Genomic DNA, 20,169 nt, shown 5'->3' with positions numbered 1-20,169 from the left:
TTTATTGAGACAAGAATGTTCAGGTAAAGTGGTGGAGGTAAACAAGTAGCCTTGGCTTAACCTAATTAGAACCGATTACTAATAGAACTGCTCGCTTAAAATGTCATTAGCTATCCTCCATGTGACTTAGATTGTTAGCAAATATGTTAACAAAACCAATAGATGTCTGAGTGTCTAATAAAATGCTGCACTTGGGAAGGGGTGGGCACAGAGTAAGCTACAACCTTTCCCCTAAAAAAGAATAATGGAATTCTAAACTGTCCAAACAAATGAAACTGCAAAAAAGACAACACAAAAAAGTGCCAAGGCATACAATACAGATTTTGAAAGCTGAAGTAATTGAGAAATGTTTTAAAAGGAGGTAGAATTTGAGATTAACCCCCAAATGGGACGAGAATCAAGTGAGTTTTTGAGCATTTATTAAAAAGTACCATTAAGTATGTTTATGGAAAAAAGATTACAAAGGGAGGTGTTATAAAAATCTACTGACCTAACCTAAGTAGTATCTGATCAAAAGCACAATTAAAGGCCACAAAATATTAAGTATCAGTTTATTTGAATTTCTAAAAGATGTAAAAATAGACAACTTTTCTTTGTAGTAGAAAGAGCATTAAGATGTGGAATCACAGGACCTAGTTTGGTGTGAAATTAGGAATCATGTAATCTCTCTGGTAGCTCCACTTCCTAATTTGTAAAAGGGCTAGAGTATTATTTGTTCTAACCCTCAAAAAGTGTGATTGAGAAACAGAAGGTCTGATTTTAAATATAAATTGTTTAACTGTGGCCAACATTAAAATAGTAAATTCATACGGTAAGTAGAACATTATAAGTTCATGACAGTAATTAGAAAGGAAGTAGAAACATGCAGATCATTGGCCAAATATTACTGTAACGGAACAAAACAAGTAGAATTTCTTCACGCAGTAGTTGGGAAGGAGAAATAGGACTTCTATTACTTCTTAACTAAAACAATGTGTCTCTACTAGCTTTTGAATATTATAAATATCACCAGAGACCAAAACACAAGATAAAATTTCATTTCTATATTTCAGAAAACCTACTTGAATACACTTTGAAACAAGAGTACAACAAAATAGAATATACTTCAAATGTTGAATATACAAACTATTATAGTTCAAATCTGAACACTGGTACTTTCCCTCTTAAACTTCAACTAAAAAAAAAAAAAAGAAAGAAAAGAAAAGAAAAAAGAGAAAGGAAGAGAACTCCAGGTATCAGAGCTACCTGACAAAAATTCATGCTGAGTCTTAACTTCCAAGTGACAGGAGAAATGAAACTGATATGTCTGCAAGATGCCAGGGCTGAGTGACACAGGCATGTTATAGCAAAAGGCCAGAGCCAACTGTTAACTTGTCCACAATTAAGAAACTGACAGACTTAAACTACCATATAAAATGTTACATGTAAATTCTATAACAATACTGTGCTAGGTACAAGATTTTTAAAATTTTTCTTTTAATAAAAAAAGCTTTACACAAACAAGCCATTAGCTTATTTCAATAAAGAAAACCAAAAATTAGTCTAAGGCCTTTGTTTTAAATCAGCTTAAGCTATATGATATAAAAAAAACCCACACTAGATCTTTTTTGCTATCCTCTTTCTGAAGCTTTTGGATCCATTCTTCAATTCACATTCTAAAATACCTATATTAGCAGTCTTCACATAGCACCAGTTAAGTGAGTTCTGTGTGAACACAGTAATAATTGCTGGTATGCATATAAAATGCATCAAAAATTGCTATATGTAACAATGAGATCACCCATCCCAACCCCTCCCCACTGAAAACCATATAACCTCTTACAGAATGTTAGTGTTCCAAGTCTTAGTGTAACTTGATATTGTAGTGAGTTGCTTGGTCCCTTTCAATCCTTTTTATTGACGGGTTCAGTTGTTTCCTACTGTAAGAGGCAGTTTTCTGTCAGCATCTCAATATGTAGTTCATTTCCCACTGAAACATGGGATAGGTAATTTATTTCCAGTAAGTTTGATTGTTTTCTTATATGCAATAAAAATGTTTTAAAGTCTTTTGACTTCTCTTGATGACATCCTTGCAAATATTTATGTTAGTATCACCAACATTCTACAGCCCATGGGAGAGCTATTTTATTTCTCACATGTTACCAGTCCTTCTGTTTTCATAGTTACAGGAAGGGCAATAGCTGAAGGCGCACTGACAACCACCACATGGGTCACCGTCTTATTTCCATCTGCCGGTTTTTCTTCTTGTACCAGCTGCAAAGTTTTCACATCATGTTCCTGCTTTTTTGCCACTGCTTCTGATTTAACCTCTGGCCCCTTTATGACCGCACTGATAACTCGGGGAGGAGTCTGGCCAGATGCCTGTTGAGTAGGCACTGATAGTCTCATTACAGGTGTACCATGGGCTATTGAAACAGGGGTAAGTGCTCTCACAGCCAGTGGGGTTCCAACAATGTTAATGCTCCCTGATCCAGTCAGATTTGACTTTGTCTGCAGTTGACACTGTGCAAGTTGTGTAGCTGGGATGGTAATAATTTTGGCAGGCTGCATGGTGATTTTGTCTCCATTTTCAGTAGAGGCTGGCATCACAGTAGGGATTGTCTGAATAACTACCTTTGGAGAGGTTGCTGTTGTTGGGCTAGTGCTGGTTATTAACGGTGCACCTGCATTAACTGACTGAACTGCCACGGTTGAGATTTTCTGACCCAATGATGTCATCACAACAGGTACTTGCATTGCCACACGAACTGTCCTAGTAGATTAAAAAAAATAAAGTTGATTATATTCAATGCTAAATTATAAAACAGGTCTCTTGAGCAAAAAGATGAATGCAAATCCAAATGTATAAAACTAGTGCTCCCAAATTTTACAGATGTACCAAAAATCCCTGAAGTTTATAAAATACCATGAAATGAGTATGTTTTAAAAACTAACGCCTACATTTATTTCCATCTATAAAACCGTAAAAACCAATTCAGGTCATATGAGACGTCTACTTTAACAACAACAACAACAAAATACATTTAAAACATCAAGCACTTTTCAAAGTTTTGACACCAGCAGGTTCTTAGAATGCAAATATTAAAAGGGGAACAGATCACTTCTGCCAAGGAGATCTCTAAAAATTAAATACAACTAATGGTTTCCCCCTCACCTACCTTGGAGCTGCAGTTGCTGATACAGATGCGGTAGTAGGAGGAGACCTGGACGAAGCATCATGACCAGGGGAAGTGATGTTCACAACTCTAGCTACTCCCTTCTCTGCTCTGGAGCAGTTTAGAGGAGACGAGTTTTTCCCACCACGAACAGAAGTGGCTGCCTTCAAAAGACTTTCAGCAGACAGTGATACTCGTTCTAATGATTTTTCATCAGTAGCTGATGCTAAATCTTCGTTACAGGTTTCAGTTTTGTCATCATCTATGACCACTATGTTTTTGGGCATATCCTTGAACTGATATACAAGCCTCTGTCCTTCAACCTTTGCAAGAATACCCCTTTGGTAATAATATCTGTAAGGAAAAAGTACTAAATAAATCAAGTATATTACATTTGTCCCCTCAAAACAAAAAACACCATGTAGAATGGATATTAACAGAAACATTCACTTATTCCAAAAAGAGACACGGAAGAGCTCTTACTGCCTGGATTGTTCAAAAGGCTGAAATTGGAACCTGGTGCCGTAAGTCCTATAACTTTGAGATCTGTAATGTAGCTAAAAGCTCATTTTTTTCCTTAAAGGAAATAATTTAACCTAAATACAGAATTATTTTACTGTAGAGTTGGCCCTCCATATCCACAGCTTCCACATCCATGGATTTACCAACTGTGGATTGAAAATACTTGGGAAAAGATTCCAGAGAAGTTCCAAATAGCAAAACTTGAATTCGCCATGTGCTGGCCACTCTAAATGGCATTTACCTTGTGTTAGGTATTACATGTAATCTAGAGATGACTTAAAGTATATGGGGATGTAAGTGGGTCAAAAGCAAATACTTCATATAAGGGATTTGAACATCCATGGATTTTGGTATCCGTGGGTGTCCTGGAATCAATCCCCCTCAGATACTGAGGGAACAACTATATTTTACAGACACTGGTGAAAGTTCAGTTCTGATTTACATACGTCAGAAAAACAATCTGGTATTACGTGGAAAAATTACCTAAGTTGTGCTTAGTAGAAATGAATTTGTGGGTCATTTACAAATACCCTTAATTAGAAGAAGCCATGTACATTACAAAGTTATATAGTTTCTCAAACTGACAACTGAGGACAAATTTTCATATCAAGGTAAATCCATTGTAACAAATTTGCAGGAACTAAAGAGCAAATTCACAATTTGGAAACTGTAGTTTATTTGGGTATAATTTTCTTAAAGATGCACATTTTCTACAAAAATGGGACTTTCCAAAAGTGTTGAAATTTTAGACATCAGACCAAAGTCCTCTCTCCCCAACAGCCTCCAAATCCAAAAAGCTCCTACAGAAAATCCCCCCAAAATAAAAGTTGTAAGTAAGGGATTTTTAGAGCTTCTCTTTAAAACAGTTAATAGACAATGTTCTTACCTCAGAGCTCGTCCCATAGTTTCATAGTTCATGTCTGGCTTGTTCTTATGCTTCCCCCAGAGCTTAGAGACAGCCTTTGAATCCACAAGCTTGAATATGCCTTTTTCTCTCTGAGTCCACTTAATATACCGGGGACAAGTATTTTTATCTTGAAGTAGATCTAACAGAAACTCCCACAAATAGGTTGTGTTTCCTTTGAAAACAGTGATAGACACTGATTAAAAATTCATCAGCATAATTAAAAGCAAATATTTTCTTACGCTGGATAAAAAAATCATTTACTACTGGTAAAGCACAAATGTACTGAGAGTCTATCATTAAATACTTGACTCTATCAGCACTCATTTGAAATTGTCCAGTAAATAACAATACAAGAAATAAGTAACAGTTGAAACTATAAGCTGTATCACAAGACCATGCATAATTATGTTCCAGATGAATGACAGAAAATAATATCTGGGATTTCAGGGGTGAAAATAAGGTGGATTGGTAAGGAGGATCATTAAGTCAGAAGATGGCTAAGATTTGCATAGAAGAAAAGGAGGGAATCCGGGTAGGCAAAATAAGAGCATCGCTTTTCTTCAGGAGGGGAAGGGAGGAGACAGAAGAGTAGATCAGGCTTTTCAGGCTGCTGTTTTTCTCTCATTCCATTCATAAACCTCTAGGTGCAAAGGTTCTTAAATTGATGAAAGAAAAGAAGAGAGTCCTGAGAAGATTACAATACATATGCCTCCACTGAGCCACCAGGCCATCTCCTAGGGAGACAGGATAGATGCACTGCCCCTTAACTATCCTCACATCCAGCTCCAAGTCACAGGCTACTTGAGAAGAGCCCTGAGGGTGACAGGGCTTCCAAATCAAGCCACTCCTGCTACTCAATTGAAATGCTGACGTTCTTCCTCCAGCATTTCATTTTCATACTAGATTTCCCTCAAAATTCAATAAATCTATTAACCCACAGTTGCACCCAAGTGTGCATCTCCTGACCTAAAAAGATTAACCTCCAACTTTACATTGTTACACTTTTATTTCTGAAGCCCAAGTATATCAGCATCAATACCTACAAACTCTCACTATTAAACCATGCATAATTTTCAACTACAACTACATCAAGCTGTGCAGCTAGGGCATTATTATTTTGTTTATGACCTGGAGATTATCAGGCCCTATAAACTGGACAGGGTAAAAGTGAGCAGAGAACTTATTCTGGAAGAAATTTTTGTACAAAACAGACCGTGCCTTGTACACTGTAGGGATTTGAATGCTTCTGTGTCTGCTGAATTAATGAGACTCATCAGCATTCCTCAAGTTATCATTAAATGCTTCACCCCAGTCCCATTCCCAAGTTAAAATTAATAATTCAATTTCTGGTTTTAAGTAAAACAGAATTCAGAAAGCGAAGCCTTCTTCATCAGACAAAGTAGTTCATTAAGTCTATGAAGACATTATGATCATAATTGCAGAAGAGGAAACAGTGGCAGGATTTTTAATCCCAGTGTGACTATAATAACTTTAATCTTCATATTACAACAATTTGCCTCGGGGGGAGGGTATAGCTCAGTGATGGAGCCCATGCTTATCATGCATGAGGTCCTGGGTTCCATCTCCAGTACCTCCAGTAAAAAAAAAAAAAAAATTTTGTCTCAAGTTTAATACACAATTGAAAATTTAATGAAAGGTGATTTTGATTGGTAAAAATAGGTTGTCACAAAATTTTTTTCCAATGTTAAAGTCTGTATATAAGAGATACCATTGATGATAGGAATAATTTTAAAAACAATAATAATTGTATATTTACAGTTTAATTTCCTAATATTTAGTACTATTATGTAAGTTTCAAAGTTTTCCATATAAATTAGAAGATAAAATCTAAGGTGTCAGAAATGCAAGACAATGAAAGACACACAAGGAAATAAAAGTTATCCTAAATGTGTCCCAAATTATTTGAATAAACAATTCCTGAGTAAATAAGAGTTTACTGTTACTCGATTTTTTTTTTGTCTAACTATATTTCTTGGTAGGGTTACTAGGTTTAATTTTTTTACTAGAGACTTATTTTTTGCTTTAATTATTTAAAATGAGATATATCAGACCTGAATATGGAATAAATTTGAAAATATTAATCTAAAATGTATCCAACTTCATATTGGAAATATTCATGGAAATGATGACTTTTTGGTTATCAGAACACATCTAAAACCTTTATTAAAATCACTTAAAATCAACTTATTAAGAGAGCAGAAAACATAAGAGGATTATTGCTACTTTTTAGTGAGAACATGCAAATTCTAAAGCAAATATAGTAAATTTTGTTCAGATATCCTTACTGACATGACTGAAATTTTGTTGACTGGAAAATTAAATTCACCTTGTACTGAAATACTGCATTGTTTTATCAGTTAAGAAATTTTGTATCAGAAAGTCTTAGTTTTGTAAACCTTTTAAAATTCTAAGCGACTCTACATGAGGATGAGAACTATTATACATACACACATCCTCTGGAACAATGGCTTTTAATACAGGTGTGCATCAGATTGCACTTAGGACCTTTTCCAAATTCAAACGCCTGCCCTCCTCCACTCCTCATAGTTTAGAATCTCAGTGGGGTAGGGGCTGGGCACAGTCTGAAAAAGCTCCTCACATGATGCTGATACAGTCCTGATTAAGAATCACTACCACAGACAGTACTCTCACCTGTGCATGTACTAGAAATGGTTTTCCTACAAAAGCAAAAATGTCACCTGACAGAAAAAAAAAAAAAAATCACACCTCTAAAACAGCCTCCCCAAATTACCTTTTCCTTCTCTGGGTTTCTTCTTTATACCTAACTCAGGAGACCCATTGGAAATTGGTGATTGCTGGGTCTTTGGTTTACGGCCAACTGAAAATATAAGATATTGAAACCATACATTGAAAATAGGAAAAATAAAAGAAGCATGATAGCAGGCTTTGATAGCATATTACTCATGAAACTAGACATTAATTTATAGATTAATATACTCAGTATATACAAAAGTTGCTTTTAAAAGGAGCATTAAAAGCACTTCAGCAATTTTAGATTACATGAGTTAGTTGGTAGTAATCTCGATACGGCAAGTCAGGTATTACTGACCTGTATTTAGGTGGTGAGAGCCTCAATTTGCTAACCTCTTTCCCAATAATGTAGCAATGAAAACAAATTGTAGTACAAGGTTTTTTGTTTTCTGTTCTAAAGAATTGTTAGAAAAAGCTTTACCTACCTATTGAAGAGGATCTGATAATCTGCGAAGCCCTTTGAGCTCAAATAAGGAAAAGTAAAAAATATTATTTTAAATACTCTACTGCTCTGAGCCAATCAATTCACCAGATTTAAGCATAAATTTCCTCACCTCAATGTGCAGGTACATTATAAGAGTAAACAATTCTTCCAGGTAATTACTTCATACATCTAATAAATGTGCCCTTCCGTTTGTTTCTCCTCACCTCTGCCATAAGGCTCTCAGACAGACTAGCATCCACAATGAACAAAAAAAGCAAGAGCTATGCTTCTCTGTAGTAAAGAAGGCATAAATCCGAAATACACTGTATTCAATCCTTAGCACTGATGGATGAATGCTAGCAGGTGAGGGGAAGCCTCAAAAAAAAAAAGAGACTGGGAATATTCAAGTATTTCATATTTTCAGATTAAATATATTATTACTGATTTGGTGATTGTCATACAGCTGGGATTTCTGATGTCTTTACTCTTCATTAGCAATGATTATCTTAAGCTAAATTAAAGTGCCTTAATTTATATTTCAAAAAGCACAGATAGCTATTATATTCTAGGATTTCACTATGGTTAATTCTAATCAATAAGAAGTATGCTTTGGCAAAAACTAAAATAGAAAGTTCACTGGTCTCCTTATTGACATAGAGCTAATTTATCAATTTAAATAGTATTTATATGTATGAATCAGTCAGTAGGAAGACTAATATCTTTACTGTCTCCTAAATTCAAGCACAAAAGCCCAACTTCCTTAATGGGAAGGTTAGCCCCAAAAGGCTAATTTTCTTATAAAGCAGCATTTCCCAAATCATATTCCTTGAGAAATAGGTTATTCATCAGTAGGAAAAAGGGCTCTATAGTCAAATTAACTTTTAGTACACAGCATGCTATCTTCTCTTGGAGATTCACAAAGCACATTAGTATATTAAAAGCTGTAGAAATTTTTAAAAAGGTTCTACAATTAAAAAATAACCTACCTAACTTTCTATGTCCCAAATGTACTTAACCACAAATAAATAATTAATAGTGTTATATGTAATTTTTCAATGGTCATTCATTCAGACTATCTATTTTCAAACATATAAGATTAGTATTAATTGGCAAATCATTTCCAGGTTTATATCATATCACCACACAGGCAGATCAACTTGGTTATCTAGAGGTCTTGGTTCCCTAAATGATCTCAGCTGTTCACAGGCTTTTCCCTCATCATTTAAATCTAAAAATTTCTTATTTTGAATAGTTCCTATAAGATACAACCAGCCAAAGGCTACAGTGGGCAGTGTATGCCTTTTATTTTTAAATTTTTACAGCAAGAAGTAATGCTTCCTTCTAAATTCTCTCATTGATGCCTTTCTCAAATACATATAATCTATACTACAAGAGGGAAGGCACTCTTATTCTTCATTGTATCCCTCACAGCAATGAGCACAGACCAATCTGAAACACTGCTAATAAATGAAAGAAAATACCATTGTTTCCAAACACAAGTTTTCCCTTATTTTTGCCTTTAATTTTTTCCCCCCATTCTAAAATGTGAAGAAACAGATAGGGAAGGAAATGGAATTAGATGAGTGTCCATCTATACAGGATTTAATTTCTTTCAAGTTTTACCTTTGATTCAAACAGGAAAAGGACCCACATTGCCTATCTTCTCAGGATGCTGAAGATGGGCTGGAGCCTTGGGCCTCACCCATTAGGATCAAGTGAGCAGAAGTTTCAGCAGAAGTGAAATAGTAAGTGGAAATACTCTTTACCCAATGGTGAATTCATTCCACTTAGAAGTCCTCATCTGCAATCTTGGTGTTTTAAGGCAGAAGTTACGGGGAACAAAATTGGGCCTCTTATTTTAATGCCCACAATGTGTAGGAAGATAAGTTATGAAAAATAGAGAAAATAAAGAATAATATTTTTAAGTAACCAAGTACTTAAAAGGATCAGAAAGTAGAAAAAGGTGCAGTGAATCTCTGATTTTCCTTTTGTGTTTCGAAAACCTGCTATAATCTCATTTCAGGCAACTACTTTTAGGGCTCAAATACTAACTCCTTTAAACAGTATGACACATTAAAAGGCTAAAAGACAAAACTAAAATCTCAGTTTGTTCATTTTTTTAGAATATCTAGTTAAGATAAAATCAATCATAAATCTACAGCATGTATTTCCTATGTTCCATGATGAGGAAAAAGATACCAGGAAAAATTTCACCTAATTTTCCAAAAATTTAAAATACACTCTACCTTTTTTCTTTTTCATTGGTTCATGGCTATCTGGTGATGTAGGAATAGGAGAGGTATCCATTGGTTCAGATTCTTCAGTTGACACCTCCACTACAGTTTCTGTAATGACATCTGGCCTCATAGCAGCATGGATAAATTCTGGAGTTGATACACAAGGAGGGACAAACACTTCCACTATAAAAAAAAGTTGAAAAATTAAAACTTCCCACCCCCATCAATGCTTCTTAATATGGACAATTCAATATTTAATAGAGGTAAGGTTATTAAGCAGTCATCAAAGCAAGATAAGAACTTGAATTTCATTTGCTGAATATACATTATGATCTAAAGTATGTAAGGAAATAAATGCAAAGAAAGTCAATCTGAAGCAAATGTTAATCCTATGGGTAAGGGGGGAGGAACGTGAGTAGTCAACCCCCGTGCTTCACACTTTTACATGCTTTCAAACTGTAGATTTTGAATTATTTGACAATTGAGAAAACATTTGAAAATAAAGTAATAGTATAATAGTGAGTTAATTATTTTCCTTCCATGTACTCATCATTATTCTCTAAGCAGGTAAAACATGCACCTGGTATAACACTGAAATAATTAACATGTTTTCAGTGAAAAGTAAGAACTTAGTTCATTTTAAAATATAAAGAAAAAGAAAACTTGCTCATTACAGCCCAATGAATACCATCTTTCAAAATGTTAAATTCTATTTAATGGAACAGTCCTGATATTTTGGGTCACTAAAACAGTACATACAGATGGCTATTTAGTATTCTTCTTGTATGCAGTAACACTGCTCTTGCTCTGGCTTTCTTCTCATGTGCATGATAAATCAGGATATGACATTTCTTTTTCAATCAAGAGAAAATTAATACATACTATCATACATTAATACATTGACCAATATGCCCTAATTTTCTTCTCATATCCCTGAATAAATACATGGAATTCCTACTCTAAAAAGTATGGCTGATCTTAGTATTTACCGTAAATCCCTAAAATAAGGGTCAATCTTACTGTAACATTTGGACATTAAAATTAGGACAAATTAAAATTAGGACAAAATGACTCTCAAAGGCAGTCTTGAAAAGGGGGGACCAAAAGAATTTTAAAAAGGGAAATGTGCAGCCTGAAGGAGTGTGAGGAAACAGTGGAAGCCACCTCCTCTCTCTAGCACAGAGGTTCCCTGGAGATAATGCCCATTTTATCCCTGAAAAAAGGCCTGAAAGTGGTCATAGGTGGCAACTGCCTCCATCTGCCATTCACTTAAGGACTACAAACATTTACAATTTCCCTCTGGGTAAGGAAATAAGACATGATAGTAAAAATAGGAATTTAATAAACATTTGTCTATCTATAGTGGGCATTTTCTGTATCGTTTATTTTGAAAATTGAGTAATTAAACTATTTAAGATTTGGGAACTTGGACAAATAAAGATCAATTATTCCTGTCATAGGTATTTATGTATAATAGACTTTGAGAACACCAACAATCCCCTGGGTTTTTTTTTTTTAAGACTTTCATTCGAGATACCTGAAGTGATGTGATGTGTTTATTATAAAAAAGAACAGTTCACATACCAGGACTTCTTGAATCTCTCAAGCAGGTAGGAGATTCCATATGAAGCAGGGCTTCAGCAGCTTCAATTGTCTTATCTGTACAGTGTGCATTACTGCTATGAACTGATGCTTCCACTGCAAGGGAATTTAGTTCTATTCAATAAAAATGCACTGAACACATTACTAAATTAAAACACATTATGGTGTAAGAGATAAATATAAATTAACTCTCACATGAATAACTCTAATATAAAGTCATTGATATGTATTAGTCTATATAACTTATTTACGGAAATAATTTTAAAACCAAAACAATTTAGTATCTATATGAATGCTGAATATAAACCAACTATTGAGATTGATTAGAAATTTCTTTATCCAAAGGAAAACAAAGACAAACCCTTGAAATTTGAACCCTGTATCAATTTTAGGCCAAAACTAACTTGGGGGAGGCAGCAGGGCAGGGAGGGATGGTTGTAGATTAACAATCCTATCTGGTCAATTACAATTCTGATATACTGCTACTAAAATCAGGGGTTTAATACCTAGCAGAATCAGTCAGAAACACATATTACTAAATTCATTTAACGAATTAGTTCAATTCTTAGACTGTCCTGGGTGAGTGCATCTTTACTACCAGAGAAACTTAGGAATTTTCTTCACAATAGCCTGCTTTCTTCAGGATCTCACTAGATTTTACCTAGGTTTTATCCTAGGAAATTTAAAAAGTGGGGGGAAGAAAAAGAGAGTGCGCGTTTCTACAGTTCCCACCTCCCCCCACCATGAAATCTTTGCTAATTCTACTACCTTCTGCAACTCTCTTCTAGCACTCTGTTGATTAAATTATTTGTGAAACAGTAAAGTATGCAGCAGTGGTCTGGGTGTCCAGGCCTAATCAATAGCTTGGGCTCCAGTCCCTGCCCCTGCCACTTATAAGTTCTGTTACCCTAAGCCAGCAAATTAATTTCTTGTAAGGCTTAGTTTCCTTTTTCACCAAACAGGAGTATTACTTACCTTATACAGTTGTGAGAATTAAGTGCAGTGATTCCCTTAAAAACCTTAAACAATGCCTGATATATAGATAAGAATTTCAATAAATGGTGATAATTTCTTATCACTCCTATAAAATTATAAGCTCCTTGAGATGAGGGAGGGTTATCTTAATTCATTGATACATGTTACAATTCCTAACATAGACTTTTCATATAGTAGGCATCCAAGTATTTCTTTTATGCACTGAAGTAAAGGACAATCCACTGACTTTATAGAAAAAGTGGCAATTCAAGCACCCTAATGATATACTAATGATACACTAATTTCATATCCTGACTTACAATACCGAATATTCTACTTGGTAAGAGATTCTGAAACATGAATATGTAACAGTTTCTAACATGATAGATTTTTCTCAAGATGTCCTCTAATGGAACTAAAAGGAAGTATTTGTACAAATTTCATAAAACCACATTACAAATCCACAAGTTCCACACTTTAAAGATAGGTATCTTTTAAAACTGTTTCTAGTAACCATTTAATTGAAAAAAAATTTTTTTACTCAGTCTCAAAATTCACCAACTGCTAAAGCCTCAGCTTTAAACACACCAGTCATTTGGAGAGCATTTATAAAAAAATCCAGTGACTGTTTTACCACCTGTTGCACATCATCCACACTCTCAACCAAGGTACCAAGTCTCTCCAGTTGCTCTTTCCATTTATGGAAATCTGCTCAAAGCTAAACAGTTCCAGAGAGGCAGCCAAACCTCTAAGTAAATCTATCTTTAGGTGACCCTGCTTACTCTTATCTGCAGCTTCACTAAAGCAAAGGATTCAATCAGTCCTTCGAACTCAACTTTAAGAAATTTACTCTTAGTAAGTATAAAATATATTACCATTCTCAAGTATTTTTTTCCAAAGTACCTCCCTACAATACCCATATGCACTAAAGAACCTTGGGAAGCAGATTCTCAGGTTTTTAGGAACTTCATTCTCTTTGAAGTCTGCCTGTATTGCAATTTAGCTGTTGTCTTAGGTGCTATTAATAAACCATCCGGGGTAAAGTAATTCATTATGTAATTTTATTAAGACACATCCTAAAAATTCTACCATATTAAAATCAGTGATTTGGGTATTTGATAATAATACAGCAATAAGATTTTACTACTTTTTTTAATGTTTCAAGTCATAAAACAAAATTTGCCAGAGTTACATATTATACTGCCGTTAGTTCTTATGTAGTTTGAGGTACATTTTCAAAACCACGATTTCATGTTGGTCATGTCAGTGAAAATTTTCTTGCTTATATTTCTGACATCAGCCTCCCCTTTTCCCTTAAATTCAAAATATTTTCCTAAAATATTTCACATTTACAGAGTAAAACAAAATACATACAAATTTAAGAAGAATATTTAATTACTTATACTTTAAATTTAGAGAGTATCAAAAATGCATAAATTCTCTATGCATTATCAATCCAATAATACTCTATGTACAATCAACAAATGCTTGTTGAGGACTTACCATATGCCAGACGCTGTGCTATAAACTTGAGATACAAATTTGAATAGATCTCTGGCCTTGTGAAGTTTACACTAATAGTACAGAGTATCAAAACATAAATGGAAATAAAATATTTCAAAACCAAATAAAGATGGCAAAATAATTTAAAGTTACTCTAAATTAAGAGCTTGTTAAGGAGAGCATTTGTTTCCTTCTTTTTTTCTTTGATGCTTAATAACTTTACTTTTTGTCAATTTTATTTACTAACTAAAATAACTCCAAGCATATTTTTTCAAAAAATGAATACCTGAGAGCTCACACTTAGATCAATTTATAATAATGTACTTACGACAGTTCCCAAGAATACTTCACCCGTTTTCTTAAAAGTGAGCACTATCTCCTGTTACTTTTGTTAACATAAGCCATCAAGCAGTTTTTGTTAAAAGGAATTTAAGAAATATTTCTCCCTTCCGAGTTTACGTGATTTTTAAAAACTTTTCAAACTATTTTGTTCAGATCAATAATTCAAATACAATTAATACCAAATTTTGCACAACTAAAGAATAAGAATTTAACAGTGTTGTGCAATCAAAGCAAGCAAGGGCTGAAAATTCCTTAACTCTACTTAAAACTTGATTTACTGGTGTCTTTCTATGCCTGCGTAGGAAACTTATTGGAGGGGGATTAAAAAGCAACTCGTTTAAAATTAGAAACAATGAAGTTGAAAGTAATCTGACAGGTATCATCTTCTAGAGCAGTTGGCTGGTCAGTACGCCTTGAAGAAATAAATTTCTAAACTATTTTGATTTTAATCAGTGTCAGAAAACTAAATTTGCCTATGCCTTCCTTTACTTTTATAAGAGTCTTCTTGTTCCATTTCCAGCTTTCTAATCAACTGATGTTTGTATAGTAGACTATTCCAGACTCACTCAACAGCTGTTACTAAATACCAAACTTGGTAATTAAGTCTGTCAAGAGACATACCTCTCAGCTTTGCAGAAGAGAATGCTGGCAATGGATCTAGTTCATAACAATGTTCTTAAAAGTCAAAAATAAAAATTAATAGCAATTTAATTTGAGAGCAATGGAAAAAAATCAGAAAACACTTCATTAGGTGATAGTGGTAGTCCCCTGCAAGCAAGACCATAAACTAATATTACAAGGGCATCACTCAGCTACCGCACCTGACTCACCACAGCTTATCCTCTAATGCCCCAAGGCTGTAACAGTAATAGGTGAGTGAAGAACACAAATGAACACAATGAAAAGGGGGAAAGGTCTAGGACACTCCATCTTTACTTGTTCCCCTTTGACTTTCTAATCAATAAAGCTGCTTTATAGGGTTTAAAAAGGGAAAGAGTATAAAATTATTTTAAGTAGAGCTGTCAAATAAAAATACATCAAGAGCCATATATAGTTTTTTAATTTCCAGTAGTCACATTAGGAAAAGTAAGCAGAAGATGAAGTTAGTACCTTTCACTTAACCCAGTATATCCCAAACACTGTCATTTCAACATGTAAACAACATTAAGTTTTTCACTGCTTCAGTTTTTACATTTAAATTAATTAAATGTTTTAAAAATTAAAAATTCAGTTTATCAGCTACATTTCAAGTACTTAACTGTCACATGTGGCTAGTGACTATGGTTCTGAAAAGTATAGATTAATTTAAACTAATTCAGCTATTCTCAAACTTTTTTGGTGAAAGACCCTTTTACACTCAAATTATTGAAGATCACAAAGAGATTTTGCTTATTTAAGTCCTATGTTAAGATATTTATCCTATTTGCAATTAAAACTAAGAAAACTAATATTTTTAAGAAAAATAACTTTTCTAAAACGAAGAAAAATTTAAACAGTAGTTTTACATTTTTTTGCAAACACATGGTAAAAAACAGTTAGGTTCTCATACTTGCTTCTTCATTCAATCTGTTACATATCAATTCATGCAGTCACTAGAAACCTCCTCTGAACACTTGAGAAAATGAAAAGGCAAATAATGTCTTAGTGTTGCTATGAAAAAAATTTTGATTTCCCAGATCCCCTGAAAGGGTCTTGGGCACTCCCAGAATCCTCCATATCAGAGATTTTAGTTTTTAAGAACTGCAGCTGTAATTTACTATCAAGTGTAAATAATAAACCCAAATTCTATCCTCATTTTTCTCTAAGTTTCAGCTTCTAAACATAAACATCAGTGTGTAGATGAAAAATTATGATCCATTTTGGTATGTACAACAGTATTTTGCCCACTTACTTACAAAGATTTTTTAAGCTTTTCATAAATATTTCTTTGCATCCCTTTGAACATTTATGCTATAACACAAAAAGTTTAAATAATTATTAAGAACAGTCTCCTGCCTGCCCCTAACTAAATTTGTCTCTAAAGGAAACTGATGTTTAATTATCCTGAATGACTAATTACATACTGATGTTACTCTTTAAATCAATTTTCACATGAATTTTAGTACTAATGCTGCAATAAATTTTGAAGAGCAATTTCTTAAACACATTTTAAAATAGTTTTTTTAAAAAATTACTGCTGTTCTTCCAGTTTTATTTCAACACATGCTTCACCTTTTCACATCCTGCTAATTTTTTTCAAATTGATGATCTTTTCAAGATTGATACTAGATATTCCAACTTACAGTAAATTAGAAAAAAGATTTTCAAGTTCAAATTTCATGAACTTTGCAAACTAGACAGATTTGTTCTGTCCGTGAAAATACTTCTGCGAAATATCCAGAAAAATTTTCCCCTTGCATTCAATAATTGCATTAAAACAGAACAAAATTTCTAATTACCCTATTTTTACATTCTCCACTTTTTCAATAAAAAAAAAGGAAAAAAAGTCAAGGCAAGTATACTTAAGACAGAATATTTTAAACTGAAAATCTTAAAAAAAAAAAAAACAAAACCCAGATCATATTACACAACATTTCTGCATAACTATTAACTAACATTCATTTTTCCTATAGATATTCATTTTCCTATAATAAGCTATATATATTAGAAATGAGCCTAAATTATTAAATTATATCATAATCTTATCCAATATATAAATATGGCCTCAAGTTCCAATTTAACACAAAGATTGGCTAAAAGAAATTAACCTCCCCTTTACATAATGACCTTAAGACATATTCACTCACATGGTGTAAAGAAATCCAAGAAAAAAAAGAACCTTCTCTTCATTAAATTTAGTATTTCTGAGCCACCTATAATCTTAGAGCTTTAAAAGTTATTAGGTATGACTGAAGTATTGTGCTGTACACCAGAAACTGACACAACATTGTAAACTGACTATACTTCAATAAAAATGTATTTTTAAAAAATGTAACTTAAAGAAAACAATGCAGCATGCATGCATGCATACATACATAAGAGTTATTAGAGACCACCCAGTCAATCCTGTCCTTTTACAGAAAATGAAGCCTTAAAGAGCTAGTTTAGTGACACATAAAGATCCTTATCTCCTGACTTCAGGGTCAAGGCTTTCTCATACATCATACTGCCAGCGAAAGTTTTAAAAAGTATGTCAAGTTTTTATCACAAACAAAAAGTTTGTATGTTAAAATGAAAGTGATTTTTAATAAACACTCATTTTAATCTTTACTCCAACTTCTGACAGCATTAATGTTGATAACTAAAGCTGAAGTTGATAAGTCTCTAGAGGAGGAAAATAAAAGCAAAAATACATCCTCTAGCATCTTAACACATAACAGTAATGATAACACTAAGTGCTTTATACTTACTTAGAAACAAGTTATGCTAACAATATTCAACTTAAAGTTCATCTCCTCTAGTTCTCCTTAGTATCAGTCATTCTACACTAATTATCAACCCATTATAGCAATCACTGTAGTTATATTAACATTTATGTCCATTTTACAAATACAAATCTTACAAACATTACTCTCCCAACATCACTGGAAACTGGCAGCAATAAAAATTTAGACCTATGATTCTTCATTTTCTGGACCATCTTTCCTCCTCAACTTTTAACTCACTGAGTAAACCTTGGGTAAATTAGCAAACCTGTCTCAAATTTCCTTCTAAAATAGGGCTTGTAAAGAAGCTTCAGATTACATGAACAAGATTAAAGAAATAATTTACTGTAGCCTGTCTATATGCATCCACTCCAAGCAAAGAATCTACAGGTCACATTCAGTTTGGATAATTCCAAAAATACCTTCTATTGGCAAAACTAAGCCCTCTTACATCTACAGTATTTTGCAAAATTCTAACTGCATAGACTATTCTAAGGTTCTGACAACCACTGGGAACATTTCTGGAAATATATATGCTCAACACTACCGACCCAAACAATTAGAAGTATTGTTAGTACCAGTAATATAAAGCCAAAAATTCCATCCCTTAATTCATGTTATATTAATGGGCTGAACATACACAAAGGGACTAAGTTCTCATTGTACTCTGCCTCTTTTTCACTAAAATTTAAGTTCTTGCTCTGACCAGAAAGTAACTGTCAAATGTATTTTAACCACTACTTAATAAACTGTGACTTTTCTTTGGAACCTTTGAAACGTAATATTATATTTTACAGAGTAAAAGGTCGTTACTCATTATGTGCTATACGATATATATGGTTGTATTTATTCAGACTTTAAAGTTATGTTAAAAATACCTGTGTTCATGATTTCTCCCAATCGAATTAAATCACAGGGTTTCACCAACCAAACCACTAACTTCCCTACCTAAAAACAATGGATGGGAAACAGAGAGTAAGATAGATCTTTCACATTACTCTTCGGTGAATATTTCCCATTTTCCAATTCCCAACGATGGCGATGTGACATAGAACCCAGGGAAAGAAACGTTTACGCTTACTGCAGTAAGCAAACAGTATTCAAGCACTGCTACGCCGATTCAAGGCCCTCACTGCGCTGTCTGCTATTAAGTAAAGCTGCTTTTTCTATGTAACTTAAGTCCGTGCCCTTCCGCTGCAGCAGTGGCGCTGCACATCCCCCACCCCCGCGGCCACTTCCGTGTTTACACTCCTCTTCCCTCCAATTCCATGCGTACATTGTCAGCTTCACTCCCGCCCAATCTTCATTGGCCCAGCGCGGGCTCGGAGACCCGCCCCCAGAAACCAACGTTCTTATTTGGAACATCTCAGCGAGCAGATTGGAACCAGAGGCCTGTCAATCCCGTCCGTTCTGTCCTCTCCGAGGCGCTTCCGCTATGGTGGGAGGCTTGGGGGGAGGGGAAAAGGGGGCAATTCCGTGCTGAGACTTCCCTAGGGCCAAGACTCTCTCCCGCCCGCCCTACTCCTCCACCTTCACCCACTGTTTACAAAAATAAACGTTCTTCTCTGACGCCCCAACGCTCCAGGTCAGAGGTGCAAAATATATCCCGTGTCCTTCCCAATATCCCCCCCACAAAAAACAACCCACGAGGGAAGGGGCATAAACCTACTTCTTCACAGCCGCCCACTAAATGAGGAAAGGGAGGCGGGCCCCTGAGAGAACCACTACCCCGGGCGGCTCCACATTATTAAGTGACCCTTTCCAGAACCGTTACTCCTGAGACCGCACAAGGTGTGGATGTGAAGAGGAGGGTCAGAGCATTTTTTTTTGGCGGGTATCGGTCTACCGGACATGGCCCGGGGCTACCTCGTCCACGAGGAAGTCGAGGATTTGTGGACCAAGTCTGAAAGGAGAACGGGGCGGGGGTGGCGAGCGTCCACCGGAGAAGCCCGCCGCCCCCGACCGCGAGCAGTAGCGGCCTCTCCGGCCAGACAGCGTGGCAGGCGCAGCCGGTAGACAACAGCCTCACTCACTTCCTGGTTCCTCAGCAACTGGGGTGAAGCGCACAACTCGTCCGCCCCCGAGTCCCCAACTTAACTGCGGCTCGGTTCCCCAGCACCCGCTGCCAGAGCTCCGCCCGGCAGCTGCTGCCGCTGCTCCACAAACCCACCCAGAAGCGACAGCGCCAGATTCGAGGCAGGTTACTCTCCAAGGTGATCACTTCCTGATTCGTCGCCTCCATTACTTCATTCACTACCCCCCTTTCCCCCGGCCGCCCCAGGGACTGAGGTGGACACCGTACCCC

General features: G+C 35.2%; 1 protein-coding gene across 16 annotated transcripts in view; it reads right to left on the bottom strand.

The window, feature by feature from the left end:
• Positions 1-1,028: 1,028 nt before the first annotated feature.
• Positions 1,029-20,169, bottom strand: part of ELF2 (E74 like ETS transcription factor 2) — an 82,913-nt gene continuing 63,772 nt past the window's right edge. For 8 of the 16 annotated variants that reach the window (XM_074378387.1, XM_074378376.1, XM_074378454.1 and 5 more), the window contains 7 exons: positions 11,623-11,736; positions 10,048-10,221; positions 7,803-7,841; positions 7,358-7,444; positions 4,564-4,756; positions 3,159-3,509; positions 1,029-2,752 (listed from right to left, as the gene is read on the bottom strand). In XM_074378387.1, coding sequence (XP_074234488.1) covers positions 2,125-2,752; positions 3,159-3,509; positions 4,564-4,756; positions 7,358-7,444; positions 7,803-7,841; positions 10,048-10,221; positions 11,623-11,736 — 1,586 coding nt within the window. In that variant the 3' untranslated portion in view covers positions 1,029-2,124. The remainder of the gene's footprint in view (positions 2,753-3,158; positions 3,510-4,563; positions 4,757-7,357; positions 7,445-7,802; positions 7,842-10,047; positions 10,222-11,622; positions 11,737-20,169) is intronic. The other 8 variants (XM_074378405.1, XM_074378469.1, XM_045516432.2 and 5 more) reach the window with 3 other exon arrangements.

This window comes from Camelus bactrianus, chromosome 2 (genome assembly GCF_048773025.1).
Source record: "Camelus bactrianus isolate YW-2024 breed Bactrian camel chromosome 2, ASM4877302v1, whole genome shotgun sequence".
NCBI classification, from domain to species: Eukaryota; Metazoa; Chordata; class Mammalia; order Artiodactyla; family Camelidae; genus Camelus; species Camelus bactrianus.
This window is presented reverse-complemented; position numbering and strand designations above follow the sequence as displayed.